Below are 13,865 nucleotides of genomic sequence, written 5' to 3'. Positions count from 1 at the left end.
TTCGTTTAGATTAATTGATTGATTGATTTATTTATTTATTCCTGTTATTTGTGATTGTTTATGGAGATTGATTCCTTCTTTATTCACTAATAGCATGCAGTTTGAGAAAAGCCAATTAGCAATTAGTCTTCTATTGCCTGTGTTAATTAAAATCTGAATTTAAGTGTAGGAAATGCTTTGGTTTCGTTCTACACTCAGTTCGGTTTTATAGAAGATGTGGCTGATGTCTTGGAGAGAATGCCTACAAAAGATGTGTATCTTGGACTGGGATGCTTAATGCGTTTGTGGAATTTGGTTTAGTTGAATCTGCTGTTCAGGTTTTTGATCAAATGCCCGAGAGGAATTGTGTGACTTATAATGCTCTTTTAGCTGGGTTTTGTCATAATAGAGAAGGTTCTCGAGGTCTAGAAATTTTTCAGTGGATGTTGCTAAATGGCTTGGAGATTTCAGATTTTACGCTGACTAGTGCTATGAACGCTTGTGCCTTGGTCACTGATATGAAGAAGAGTGAGCAGATTCATGCTTTCTTGATTAAATCTGGCTGTAAATTGAGTGCTTGGATTGAAGCTGCTTTACTCGATATGTGTTCTAAATGTGGTAGCATTCATGATGCTCGGGAGATGTTTACGAGTTTGGTCCATGAAGAGACTTTCAGCTGGCTTGAACTTCTCTTATGTGTGCCTATTCTAGAAACGGGCAGCATAATGAAGCTTTGTCTCTTTTCCAACTAGGGATAGTGAGAAATGACCTAATGATTATGGATGAATTCTCGTACTCAGCAGTCCTTGCATTATGTGGTACCTTAGGTTTTGCAGAAATGGGGTAGCAAATTCACTGTGTCATTGTTAAGTCTGGTGTATTATCTGATCTAGAAGTTGGGAATGCTCTGTTCAGTATGTTTGCCAAGTGTGGGAACTTGGAAGATTCCATTACTCTCTTTAGCCAAATGCCTCAGCATGACATTGTGTCAAGTGGAATCATAGTAATGTTTGTGTGTATAGAACTGAGAATTGGCCATGCCTTTTAACACCATTGTAGGTGTCAAGTTAGCTCAAGTATACCATTGTTTCTTGAACCAATAGCTGTACTTTTATTCATTTACCATAAAATAAGCTCTAGTGCATAGTTAGCTCAAGTATGTTTCTTCACAACAGCCAGAAGTTACAAAGAACAGTAACTTCCGAACCTTATTCCTTTTGTTAATCTCATTTACCCATTAGGAAAAGTTACCCATTGAACAACCACAGGAATACTCTTGCAACATCTTTCAAAAGTTGCAACAAAACACCAATCAAAATGGTCAAACCTCTATCTCGAAGTACTTATCTGCCTATATGCAATAGAGAGCTGTACAACTTTTGTACAAACAGACTTCGTTTAAATCTCAAAAAAATTTTAAAAATTTTTAAAAAATTCAATAAGATTTTTCGTCCAATAATATTTATTTTAAAATTTTCGATATCTTACCAAATATTTCATAGGTAATGTATGGACAGCAAAATATTTTTAACTGGGGTCAACTGGGATCGAGCGAGTACGCAGTGTTCTGTTCTTGCTCCAACAATCGCTTTCCTAAAAAGTGTTCCTTTGATCTGAAAAGATTGAAGGAAGTGGCGTACTGTGAACAATCTGTTCGAGTTTTTGGTCGTCTTGTTTAAATTTCCAATCTTTTTGATCGTTCAAAGTTGCGCAGCAGCGGAGCAGGGGGCAAGAAGATTTCAGTACCAAGCCCTCGGTCTGTTCGTCGTTTTTTCTCTTTTTGAAAGAAAACTCTCTCTGTTTTCTCTGTTGAATCCAACAAGCCCTAATGTCCGATCCCCACTCTTCCAATAGCAGCTGCTGCAACAAGTCCAGAGCTTTCTCAATCTTCTCCTTTCCAAGGCTCTTTGTGGGTGGGTGTCTCCTCAAGTAGCTCCTCGGACTCACTCCGAGGCCACCAAGAGCCCGACCTCCATACTGAGACCAAGAGCTTGCCCTCGATCGGGCGTCAGCTCCTCTCCGATGCTACCAAATCCAGTGGCACAGAGAGCAAACTACATGCTCGATCATTTGCCGACACTGACGCCGTCGGGCTCAGCATCATCGACGCTCTCAACGAGGAGAAATCTACCAAAGCTTTCCCCAATTCGGAGAGCGGAAGGGTGGTGTTTGGGTCGCTTCTCAAGGTCCGAATTCCTTCCCTTTGCCCCGGCTCAATGTCGCCGGTCGGATCCCCGATAGAGTTTGGCGTCAAGAACAAAGAATCCCAACTAGCTCTGCTCTCCCCTGCCCAGAGTTCTCTAGGCTTGGAGATGACGACTTCTTCTTCTTGTAGGGTCTTTGCCAGGAGCATCTCTATGAGTGAGATGGAACTCTCGGAGGACTACACTAGTGTGATATCTCATGGTCCAAATCCAAGAACCACTCACATTTTTGACAATTGTATAGTGGAGAGCTGTGGGGATGGGTTCACTGCTTCCATCGAAACCAACAGCTCTACACCGACTGATCGCCCAGGCCATCTTAGCAATGATTTCTTCATTTCTTGAGCTTCTGCTATGCATGCAAGAAGGATCTTGGGCAAGGGAATGACACCTCCATATACAGGTTTGCATGCTCTCCTATTGCAGGTTAGACTTACATTTATATTAGATTATAGTTTCAAATCGTGTAAAAATTTCTTCTCTTTAGGTACTATGTTTTTATTATGCTACAGAAATAATAGCTTTTAGAAAATACATATAGAAGCTTAAAGCTTCTAAATGACAGGCAATCTGATTAATTTTAACATGATTTCAAGCACCTGTTATTATTTCAAGATTTGCTTTCAGGGATGAAATCTAGTGAGGTTTAGAGAAGATTATGTCGAAGCTAAGGTCGGGCTCCGTAGCTAGCATAGTGTTTGACAGAGAGAGCTCTATTTAAGGGTCACTTTCTGTTGAATTTTGTATTAAATTCAAAACATTTGTTGATAGTGTTTTTAGTCCCACATTGTTAAGTGGAGAAGCTTGGAAGGGCTTATATAGGAAGCCCTTCCATCCTTGCTTAGCAATGATAAGGGGACCTACACGCATGCACGGGCCAAGCCCAAATCGAGTGAATTTGGGGGGTGCAAATCCCTAGCCCGTGGGCCTTGCACTCACGGGCGGCTTGGTGTGTTTTTGCTAGTTTGGTTCAGTCTGAACCAAACCAGTTTGGTTTCCGGTTCGGTTGGTTCGAACCAAACCAGAGTTTGGTTTTTGTTCCGCGTAAGGAACGGACGCAACACCGCGCGAGAGGAGACACGGACGCGACATCGCGCGTGAGGAGACGCGGACGCATTTCCTCTCTAGCGAAGCAGTGCTTCGTACCTCCTCGGAGTGAATAAAAGGGGACAAGCAGTGCCTCTATTCTTCACTCAATCTTCCTTCTTCTCCCTTCTCTGTGCGATACATTCTGCACAGCACCTCCTCTGTTTTTCTTTTCGAGTTCGAGTCTTTCTGCGCCTTTGTTGTGTCCTGAGGCTTGGTCTTTCGGCGATCTGAGGTTGGGTCCGAGTGTCGCGTCCGTTTTGGAGTGCACCTACGGACAAGACGAGCGGTTGTCGGATCTTGGGGCAATTTTGCCGGGGAGCCTTTGCACCGTGAGGCGGCAATAAATTCTCTAAGGACAGTCGGCGTGCCGACGCTTCAACCGGATAACTATATTCTAAACCCGACTACTTTATTTATCTGTCTATTGCATGCTATTTTTGTGTCAATATAATACTGCTGTTTATATTGCTTTAAATATATTACCAACATTCTTAGAGAATTTATTGCTTGTATCAATAGACATGATGAATGATAGGGTAATAGGATATGATGAGGCTAGTGCTAGACCCGAGAAATTTTACGGGCAAAACTTCAGACGTTGGCAACAACTGATGAAATTTTGGCTTACTACCCTAGGGCTATTCTCCGTTATAGAAACAGACCCTCCTTCACCTACTGAAGAGGAACCTGCCCGTAGTGCTGCCTTAGAGAGGTTTAAGCAAAGGGATTATCTCTACCATGGGAGAATCCTATCTGCCCTCTCAGACGCACTATTTGATGTGTACTGTTCAACCGCTTCAGCTAAAGAGATGTGGAAATCTTTGGATAAAAAATACAGCTCTGAAGATTCTGGTTTAGAAAAGTACACTGTGGCAAAATTCTTGAACTTCAAAATGGTTGAAGGCAAATCTGTGGTTGAGCAGACACATGAATTCCAAGTTCAAATTCATGGTCTTGCTGAAGGAGATATGCCATTACCTGAAAAATTTCAGGTCTTGTCTATCATCGAAAAATTGCCTCCGAGTTGGGAAGATTTTGGCATGACTCTTAAACATCGGAGAGGTAAAATCTCTCTAGAAGATTTGATGATTGCCTTAAATATCGAAGAAGAACATCGGAAGCAACATAAAAATGATGATACAAGAATGCCTATGGATTTTATTCCAAAGGCAAATGTAGTAGTCTGATCTGACAAGAAGAAATTAAAAAATCAGAAAATGAAGAACAAGATGAAACCCAACCCAAAGGTTCAAAAGAAAACTGGAACTAAACCTAAGCCTTGCTGGGCATGTGGACAGGTTGGACATTATGCCAAATTCTGCCCTAAGCGAAAGGACAAGAACCAAAGCAATACGTCCAACACCAAGGCACAAGTAAATGTCGTGACTGCTAGTGATGACACCAGCGATAGGTTTGTTACCTTCAAACCCGAACTAAACTTGATCTATCAACCCAATGAATGGTTAGTTGATACAGGTGCTAATGTACACTTTGTGCTGATCGATCTGCCTTCCTTACTTATCAGGTAATTGAAGTCACTTCCGTGACCATGGGGAACCATTCTGCAGCCAGGGTGTTTGGGATAGGACAAGTTGACCTGAGGTTCACCTCTGGAAAAGTCCTGTCACTGCATGAGGTGCATCATGTTCCAGCGGTCCGTCGGAATTTGATTAGCGGATCAAAGTTAGTTCGTGCTGGTTATGAGTTGAACTTCAAATGTAATAAAGCTGTAATATTACATTTAGGAACCTTTATTGGAAAATGTTACCTTAATGAAGGTTTATTTAAACTCAATGTAGAAAATGCTACTTTAAATAAAACTTCTGATATTGGTTGTTCATATAACTTGAGTCTTATGATCTGTGGCATGACAGATTAGGACATGTCAATTTTAATACTGTAAAAAGGATGATGAATCTTGACATGATCCCTAAGCATGCTATAAATGATAAGAAAAAATGTGAAATTTGTGTGCAATATAAACAACCCCGTAAACCCTTCAAATCAGTTGATAGAAATTCTGATATTTTAGAATTGATTCATACTGACTGTTGTGAGTTTAACGGTGTAATAAAAGGTATTTCATTACCTTCATTGATGATCACTCTTGTTATTGTTATGTTTATTTGCTAAAAACCAAGGATGAAGCTTTAGATAAATTTATGATTTTTAAATCTGAAGCTGAGAATCAAACCGATAAAACTATTAAGAGGTTAAGGTCTGATAGGGGTGGAGAATTTACCTCGAACCTGTTTCAAAAATTTTGTCAAGATACAGGTATAATCCATGAGGTAACTGCTCCATATAGTACTCAATCCAACGGTATAGCAGAACGAAAAAAATCGAACCCTTGAAGATATGATTAATTCCATGTTAGGCAGTTCTGGGTTACCCAACTTTATGTGGGGGGAGGCTCTATACACTGCATGTCATGTGCTAAATAGAATCCCAATGAGTCAAGGGATAAAACCCTATATGAGCTTTGGAAAGGTCGAAGGACAAGTTTGAAATACCTTAAAGTGTGGGGGTACCTTGCAAAGGTACTAGTACCTGAACACAGAAGGAAAAAACTTGGTCCAAAGACCGTAGATGGTATCTTCTTGGGTTATGCTCAAAATAGTATTGCATATAGGTTCCTGATTATTAAATCAGAAATTCCTGGAATAGATGCAAATACTATTGTAGAACTTCGCGATGCTACATTTTTTGAGGATATATTTCCTATGAAGACGAGAACACCTCAATCTAGTATTCCTACTAGAAAAGAGCCTTCTTCTGTAGAGGTCCCATTATCCGTAGTGGGTACACCTTCCTCAAGTCACTCTAGACTAGATGAATCTAGTGAGTGTACAGAACCAAGAAGGAGCAAGAGGCAACGTGTGTCTACGGATTTAGGCCAGGACTTTATCACCTATAATATAGAAGGTGACCCTGTGACATATAGAGATGCTATGACTTCTCCTGAAGCTAAGTACTGGAAAGAGGCCATTAAAAGTGAAATGGACTCTATTATCTCTAATGCTACTTGGGAGTTAGTAGATTTACCTCCTGGGTGTAACACTATAGGATGTAAATGGGTGTTTAAAAGAAAACTAAAACCTGATGGGTCAGTAGATAAATTCAAAGCCCGCCTAGTTGCTAAGGGATTCAAACAGAAAGAAGGGATTGACTATTTTGACACTTATTCTCCTGTTACAAGAATTACTACAATCCGAGTATTAATAGCATTGGCGTCCATATATCATCTTGAGATCCATCAAATGGATGTTAAAACGGCATTCCTTAATGGAGATCTTGAAGAAGAGATATATATGGATCAACCTGAGGGATATGTAGTTTCTGGAAATGAGAACAAAGTTTGTAGGTTAGTCAAATCTCTTTATGGTTTGAAGCAAGCCCCAAAGCAGTGACACGAAAAATTTGATAGAGCTATGCTATCATTTGGCTTTGAAGTGAATGACTCTGATAAATGTGTATATGCTAAAATGAAAGGTGATAATTGTATTATACTATGCTTATATGTAGATGATATTCTACTGTTTGGAACTAACCTTTCTATTATAAATGAGACTAAGACCCTCTTAAGTGGTAAGTTTGATATGAAGGATATGGGTTGTGCTGATATGATTTTAGGGCTGAAGTTGACTCGATCAACTGATGGAATATCAATTTCTCAGTCACTCTATGTTGAGAGAGTATTAGAGAAATATGGCTATAGCCAAGTTAAATCTGTAGTCACATCCTATGATCCTTCAAAAACTCTTCACAAGAATAAGAGTGGTGTGGCAGTGTCTCAATTAAGATACTCACAAATAATAGGTAGTCTAATGCATTTAGCAAATTGTTCTAGACCTGATATTTCTTTTACTATATCGAAATTGAGCAGGTTTACCAGCTGTCCGGACAGAATGCATTGGGATGCATTAGACAGAGTACTCAGATATCTGAAAGGCACTATATCATTGGGCTTGTGGTACGGGAGATTCCCTGCAGTCCTGGAGGGATATAGTGATGCTAGTTGGATAGCTGACACTGCTGAGTGTAAAGGCGTTACTGGTCATGTCTTTACACTTGGAGGCGGTGCAGTTGCTTGGAGGTCTGTTAAACAGACGATTATAACCCGGTCTATATCTGAGGCAGAATTGTGTGCTTTGGATACCACAGTAACTGAAGCTGATTGGCTTAAGGGTCTTCTTTCTGAAATTCCCTTGATGATGAAGCCAATACCTTCTATTTCAGTACACTGTGATAATCAAACAACAATAGCTCAGATTAGAAGCTCCAAGTATAACCAGAAACAGAAGAGACATGTACGAATAAGATTAAAGTCTATTCGTGAGCTAGTGTCTCTTGGAGTGGTGTCATTGGACTTTGTAAGTTCAAAAGACAATATTGCTGACTCACTCACTAAAGGACTTGATTCTGAGAAAATCAAGAGATCCAGTAAGGGAGTGGAACTGAGGCCTGTCCTGGTTTCATCTATAGCGGCAACCCAACCTATCTGATTGGAGATCCCAAAAAGTAGGTTCAATGTGGTACAAACAAGCTATAAGGGTGAAGCGTAAGCATCAAATTGATTGAGATGTAATCTCATAGTCTCTTCCCTGGATAGATGCTTGACTGCTAGTAAGGATGAGCTTAGGAGCTCTTAATGAGTTCAAGGTCTTAATGACAGGATGCTTGCAGTACATCCTTGGAGAACTCACCTATGTAAGTGTAACTGTGTGGCCGCAGTGTGGGGGGTCTAGGCAACTCCCCTTAGCAGTTATGAAACAAGATTCGGTGGCATGACCGTAATGCACCAACCCAGAAGGATTCAACCGTCGCCCGTGATGAGTTGTTACCAATTGACTTCACATATAAAAAAGAAGGTTTAAGTTCAAGACCTAGTTCACTTCAAACCTATGTGAATAAGATTGGTGTACTCAGGTGAAAATTCAAACCGGAAGGTATTTTCACTAAAAGCTCATTGCAACCTAGCCTCAGGACATATTTTATCTTTTAAACCGAAATGATTTGAATTTGTGGGGGATTGTTGAATTTTGTATTAAATTCAAAGCATTTGTTGATAGTGTTTTTAGTCTCACATTGCTAAGTGGAGAAGCTTGGAAGGGCTTATATAGGAAGCCCTTCCATCCTTGCTTAGCAATGATAAGGGGACCTACACGCATGCGCGGGCCAAGCCCAAATCGAGTGGATTTGGGGGGTGCAAATCCCCAGCCCGTGGGCCTTGCGCTCACAGGCGGCCCGGTCTGTTTTTGCTAGTTTGGTTCAGTCTGAACCAAACCAGTTTGATTTTCGGTTCGGTTGGTTCGAACCAAACCAGAGTTTGGTTTTTGTTCCGCGTAAGGAACGGACGCAACACCGCGCGAGAGGAGACACGGACGCGACACCGCGCGTGAGGATTCGCGGACGCGTTTCCTTGCTAGCGAAGCAGTGCTTCGTACCTCCTCGGAGTGAATAAAAGGGGACAAGCAGTGCCTCTATTCTTCACTCAATCTTCCTTCTTCTCCCTTCTCTGTGCGATACATTCTGCACAGCACCTCCTCTGTTTTTCTTTTCGAGTTCGAGTCTTTCTGCGCCTTTGTTGTGTCCTGAGGCTTGGTCTTTCGGCGATCTGAGGTTGGGTCCGAGTGTCGCGTCCGTTTTGGAGTGCACCTACGGACAAGACGAGCGGTTGTCGGATCTTGGGGGAATTTTACCGGGGAGCCTTTGCACAGTGAGGCGGCAATAAATTCTCTAAGGACAGTCGGCGTGCCGACGCTTCAACCGGATAACTATATTCTAAACCCGACTACTTTATTTATCTGTCTATTGCATGTTATTTTTGTGTCAATATAATACTGCTGTTTATATTGCTTTAAATATATTACCAACACTTTCATCTGTTAATCAGTCTTGCTGCTACAATGAGGAAACAATAATGAATTAAATATGATATTCTCAATCTTTTCTGTTCTATGTTTTCTTGTTATTGCAGGGTTATGTTATGTTATCTTTTCTGTTAATCAGTTTTGCAATTTTATTCATAGTCTATTTGATTCAGTGACTCCTGCTTCACAGGCTCTGTTTGTTCACTGTCGAAGGGACCAACTCTTCCTGCAGCATTGAGTCACAGAGCATTTGTTCTTCTCCATCACAGGCAAGATAATTCGGTAATCCTAATCGATCATAATTCTCATAGATATTAGAAAAGGATAATTTATGATATGTTTGTTAGTTTGACCTTGTGCGTATTTGCACTGAGATGTCTAAGAACACGATTTCATAGAACAATTACTTAGAACAGCTTCAGTAAAAACTTGCTGTTCAAGCAGTTAACGCGGTGTGGGATTCAACCTAATACCACACGAGATGAAGAAACAGATCGATTGATAAAATTTAATTTTTTAAAATGCAAAATTTATAATTAAATTTTTATATTTAAGTTTTTATAATAACTTTTTTAATTGATAAATTATTAAATTATTTAATCTTTTGAGTTATTGTTAAACGTAAATTATTAAATTAACTGACCCATTTTGCTCGATACAACAACCAGTCTTCTCGGCCTACCTATCAATCTGATGATGGGCTTGTTCAGCCGAACTTGCTCATTTGGCTGACCTGAATCTGATCAACTCGCTCATTTTATTTATTTAAAATTTCAGATTGAAATAATAAATTTGTTAGTTGGTACTATATTTGATATTTAATAATGGCGAAATAAAGTTTGGCCTTCTGTTAAAATAGGGAAAATAAATTTTCTGAATTCCTCCCTCCAAATATTAAAGTATTTAGTGTGTTAATGGTGTGCTAGTTTTGGGTACACTTCCTAATTTTGGACAATTTTGGGATGGTTTGTGACTTGTATATCTTCTACATTTCAAACCTTTTTTTTAATCTCTTAGCTTGCAGCTTCTCAAATGCTAGGTTATATATCCAAATTTCTCTTTGATGTTGTCTTGTATATTATAGTCACAATCTGACACATGTAGTTCATCTGCAGGCATTGCCTGACCCAAGGCAAGCACTAATGGTGTCACATTGGCCCCGGACTTCACTTCCAAGAGATGTCATGTCTGTAAAAAGATTTGAGAACTTACAATCATTGGTTAGTCTTGGAACTTTTGAATATTATTCTGTTCTACTTCTTTAGGTGTGTTATTTTTGTTCTTATGTTTTGTTTTGTTTTCTGATTCTAAAAAGATTTGAGAACTTACAATCATTGTATGCATTATTTGGCTCAGGTATAATGTACGGTTTCAAGATTATTGGATTGACCACATCTGTTAAAATCTCTGATTCCTTATCTGTTTTTCTTCATTGCATGGAAGAAGAGTTCTCTATTGGTCATCAACGTATTAGTGTGGTCATATAATTTCAAAATAATATGCATTTGCTATTGCTTGTGTAACCATTTAATCTTCAACAGTCTATTGTGAACAATATCAAACTGTTGGAGTGGAATTGGCTTATACATTTTTGATTGATTCATGTGTTTTTATTTTTTTTTTATTCTTATAATCGTATCCAATTTTTTGAATCGATTAATTTTGAAGATGATTGGACCGGTTATATAGAAATTTTTTTACAAGTCATCAAGTAAATTTGAAAACACAAATGGCTTGTTGCTTTGCCGTCAGTGTTTTAAGATTGTTTTCCCATTGAAGGATAGATTTATGCGTAATTTTCCATCGACCATCATGATAAATTTTGAAGCACAAATGTCTTATCACTTAATAGTCAATGTTCTTGCCATTATTGCCATTACACCGTAACTTAGAGGCGATTCATAGGTGTAATTAAAGCCCATGTATTAAGGTATTTCTATCATTCATTTACCTAAGGTGGCCGGTCCAATTTCACGGAAGTTTTCCATTGGTTATTGGATAAATTTAGGAAGCGCAGATGGGTCACATGGATGACCCCAACACCATGAGTGTTTCGAGCATCACACATTTATATATTCTATATGTGAATCAAACCCTCGTTGCTTGGGAACACATCCATCTGCTTATCATCGCATCACGTCATGTGGAAATTGAACTCCTATTTTTTAAGTTGGTACTAGGTACTCAACTCACGCTGATTAACCCGGTTAATTCTCAACTTGGATTGTAATTGATTCATAGAGGCAAAAAGTGATTCGCTCTCCTAGTGCCTCCGCTAGCCTATCTCTAAGCTAACATGGAAGAGGTAAAACACAAGTGACTACTAGCCTTGAGTAGTTGAATATCATATAAAGAAAGATAGACACCCGACTATTACCCCAGATTTAATTTTCAGACCTCATGACGATAATACTATCCTCTGCGAGTCAACTATCTATTCCAAGAGGACTGGGTGTAATTGATTCATGCACGTAGATATACTATTTCAAAGTATGTTGAAACTTAAATTCAAAGATTACATATAAGACCTTCAAAAATAATATTTTACTTTCCATCATCAATTTTGAGTTGAAATGATCGATCAATATATTTCTGTCAAATCTAAATTCTAAGATTTAGCCGAGCCTATAACTATGGCAATGTGGCCGATTTAATTTGTAAGCATAAATTATAAGACTTGAAATGAACCTTTGAATACTTTCAATTGTTAGTTGAGTAAAAATGATTTATCAAATATTTTAAATAAAATCATTTAGAGCGCTAATTTAAACTTAAAAAAAATAAACTCAAAAATATATGAACCATATCTCATTAAAATAATAAAATTTCACCTCCAATTATTTTTTTTTAAAAAAAGAAAGACTAAACATTAATTTAGTTAAAGAACGTTGCAAAAGTTATATAATGGTCTAAAATATAGTAGGGATCCTCTAGTCCGTAAATTACGGACCAAAGGATGATCCTCTTAAATAGTAAGGATCTTTTTGTTCGTAAATTGTGGATCAGGAAATGGTCCTCCTAAAAATAACATATTTTTAAAAAAATTATGCATTATCATTCGTGTAAATTTAATTACACTTTTATCTATCTGAAGTACTAAAGTGTAATGTTTATTTTTAAAAAGTTATTTTTTAAAAAAAATTATATGGTCCTCGCTTTTATAAAATATATATCTCGTTCTTATTCATATAATATACTAAAATTTTACAAAAAAACTTATAATAAATTTGTTTTGTATATATATATATATATAGTTTTGATAAAATGCGGACCTTGGCATGCGGATTCGTCCGCAACCACATAATTTGATTTTTTATTTTATTTTATTTATTTTTTAAATACAACTTCTTCTCTTTTTATTCTCTTCGTTCTCGCCGAAACAAACGTGCTCACTGCGCCTCCACCCTCGCGGCCCGCCGCCGACCGGCAGCCCCGCAGCTGGCCTCGCGCCCCGCCGCTGGCCCGGTAGCCTCACGTTCGGTCGTGACATGTCCGGAATCCGGCCGCGATCGCGCTAGATTTCGGACACGATCGCGACCGGAATCCGACGTGCGATTGCAGCCAGATTCCGGCGCGATCGCAGCCGGATTTCGGCGCGATCGCAGCCGGATTCCGGCGCGATCGCAGCCGGATTCCAGTCGCAATCGCGGCCGCGCCGGATTCCGGCCGTGATCTCGTCGGAATCTGGCACGATCGGGTCTTCGGCGAGAGAGAGGATCGCGGCTTGCTTCGGCGACGAGAGGAAAAGAAAATAAGGAAAACTAGGAAGCCGCGATAAAAAATAACGAGATAAATATGCCACGTGAGTTGGTCCGTATAGTTCCGTAGAAAAAGGTCCGTAGGATATCAATTCTATATATATATATATATATATAGGAAACGGTATTTTTGAAAATAAAATCTGAAGAATATATTTCTGCGGCGGTAATTAAGGATAATCGCATAGAAGAAGCGGGAAATACGATGATTAACTATAATTAATAATATAATTAATCCTGAACTTAAATCAACACCGAAGCTATAAGTTTCTTTCTCCGCCGTCTGTCTCAACTTTCTCCCATTCCATCTTTCGACGGCCAAAGATGGATTCAAGGGTTTCTGTGCTGTCGCCATATTCCCCCTCCTACGCCGACGACGAATCCGCGTCCAAAGCCTGTGCAGCTTGCAGATTTCGCCGCCAGAAGTGCAAGGGCGACTGCCTTCTCGCCCCGTTTTTCCCTGCGGCAGACAAAAGTAGATTCCAAAAGGCTCACCGTCTGTTCGGCGTCAGCAAGATGAAGAAGATCTTGGAGTCCCTCCTCCCCCATCAACGTGCCGTCGCCATGGCGACCATGATTTACGAGTCAGAGGTCCACGCCGCCAGCCCGGACACAGGATGTCTCGACATCATCCTCCAATTGCACAGTCAGATCGAGTGAAGAGCCGCTCATCTCGACCACCTCCGACGACATCTTCCGCTCGTCCCTTCTCCTACGCCCGCTTTGGGCACTGTCATCATCGGAGACGGTGAAATAATCACTCCTACTACTGACAATCTCAAGCGTCGTTGTCAGGATCTTCCGGAGAATGATCAGAAGAAGCAGAGTAGACGATGAGGCAATTAATTACCACGTCGGAGAAGAACATCCTAGCTAGTGACATGACTGACAGAGCGTAGATTGATTGATTTGTTCTTGTGATTTGTGATTGTTGTAGACATTCATTCGATATTCGATGTTTA

At 39.6% G+C, this 13,865-nt stretch overlaps 1 protein-coding gene and 1 pseudogene across 1 annotated transcript; both read left to right on the top strand.

Moving 5' to 3' along the window:
- The first annotated feature begins 269 nt into the window (after positions 1 to 269).
- Positions 270 to 2,629, top strand: LOC121987137 (annotated as a pseudogene).
- A 10,598-nt stretch (positions 2,630 to 13,227) lies between these two features.
- LOC121987136 (LOB domain-containing protein 22-like) lies at positions 13,228 to 13,563 on the top strand. Its single transcript, XM_042541030.1, has one exon. The coding sequence runs from the start codon at positions 13,228 to 13,230 to the stop codon at positions 13,561 to 13,563; it is 336 nt and encodes a 111-aa protein (XP_042396964.1).
- Positions 13,564 to 13,865: the final 302 nt, after the last annotated feature.

Source organism: Zingiber officinale, chromosome 5B (assembly GCF_018446385.1).
Source record: "Zingiber officinale cultivar Zhangliang chromosome 5B, Zo_v1.1, whole genome shotgun sequence".
Taxonomy (NCBI): domain Eukaryota; kingdom Viridiplantae; phylum Streptophyta; class Magnoliopsida; order Zingiberales; family Zingiberaceae; genus Zingiber; species Zingiber officinale.
Note: the sequence above shows the minus strand (reverse complement) of the source record. Positions and strands in the feature narration are given on the sequence as shown.

Bases quoted from the DNA above. Each gene is read 5' to 3' on its own strand.
- LOC121987136 (XM_042541030.1), top strand. From the start codon at position 13,228: ATGGATTCAAGGGTTTCTGTGCTGTCGCCATATTCCCCCTCCTACGCC.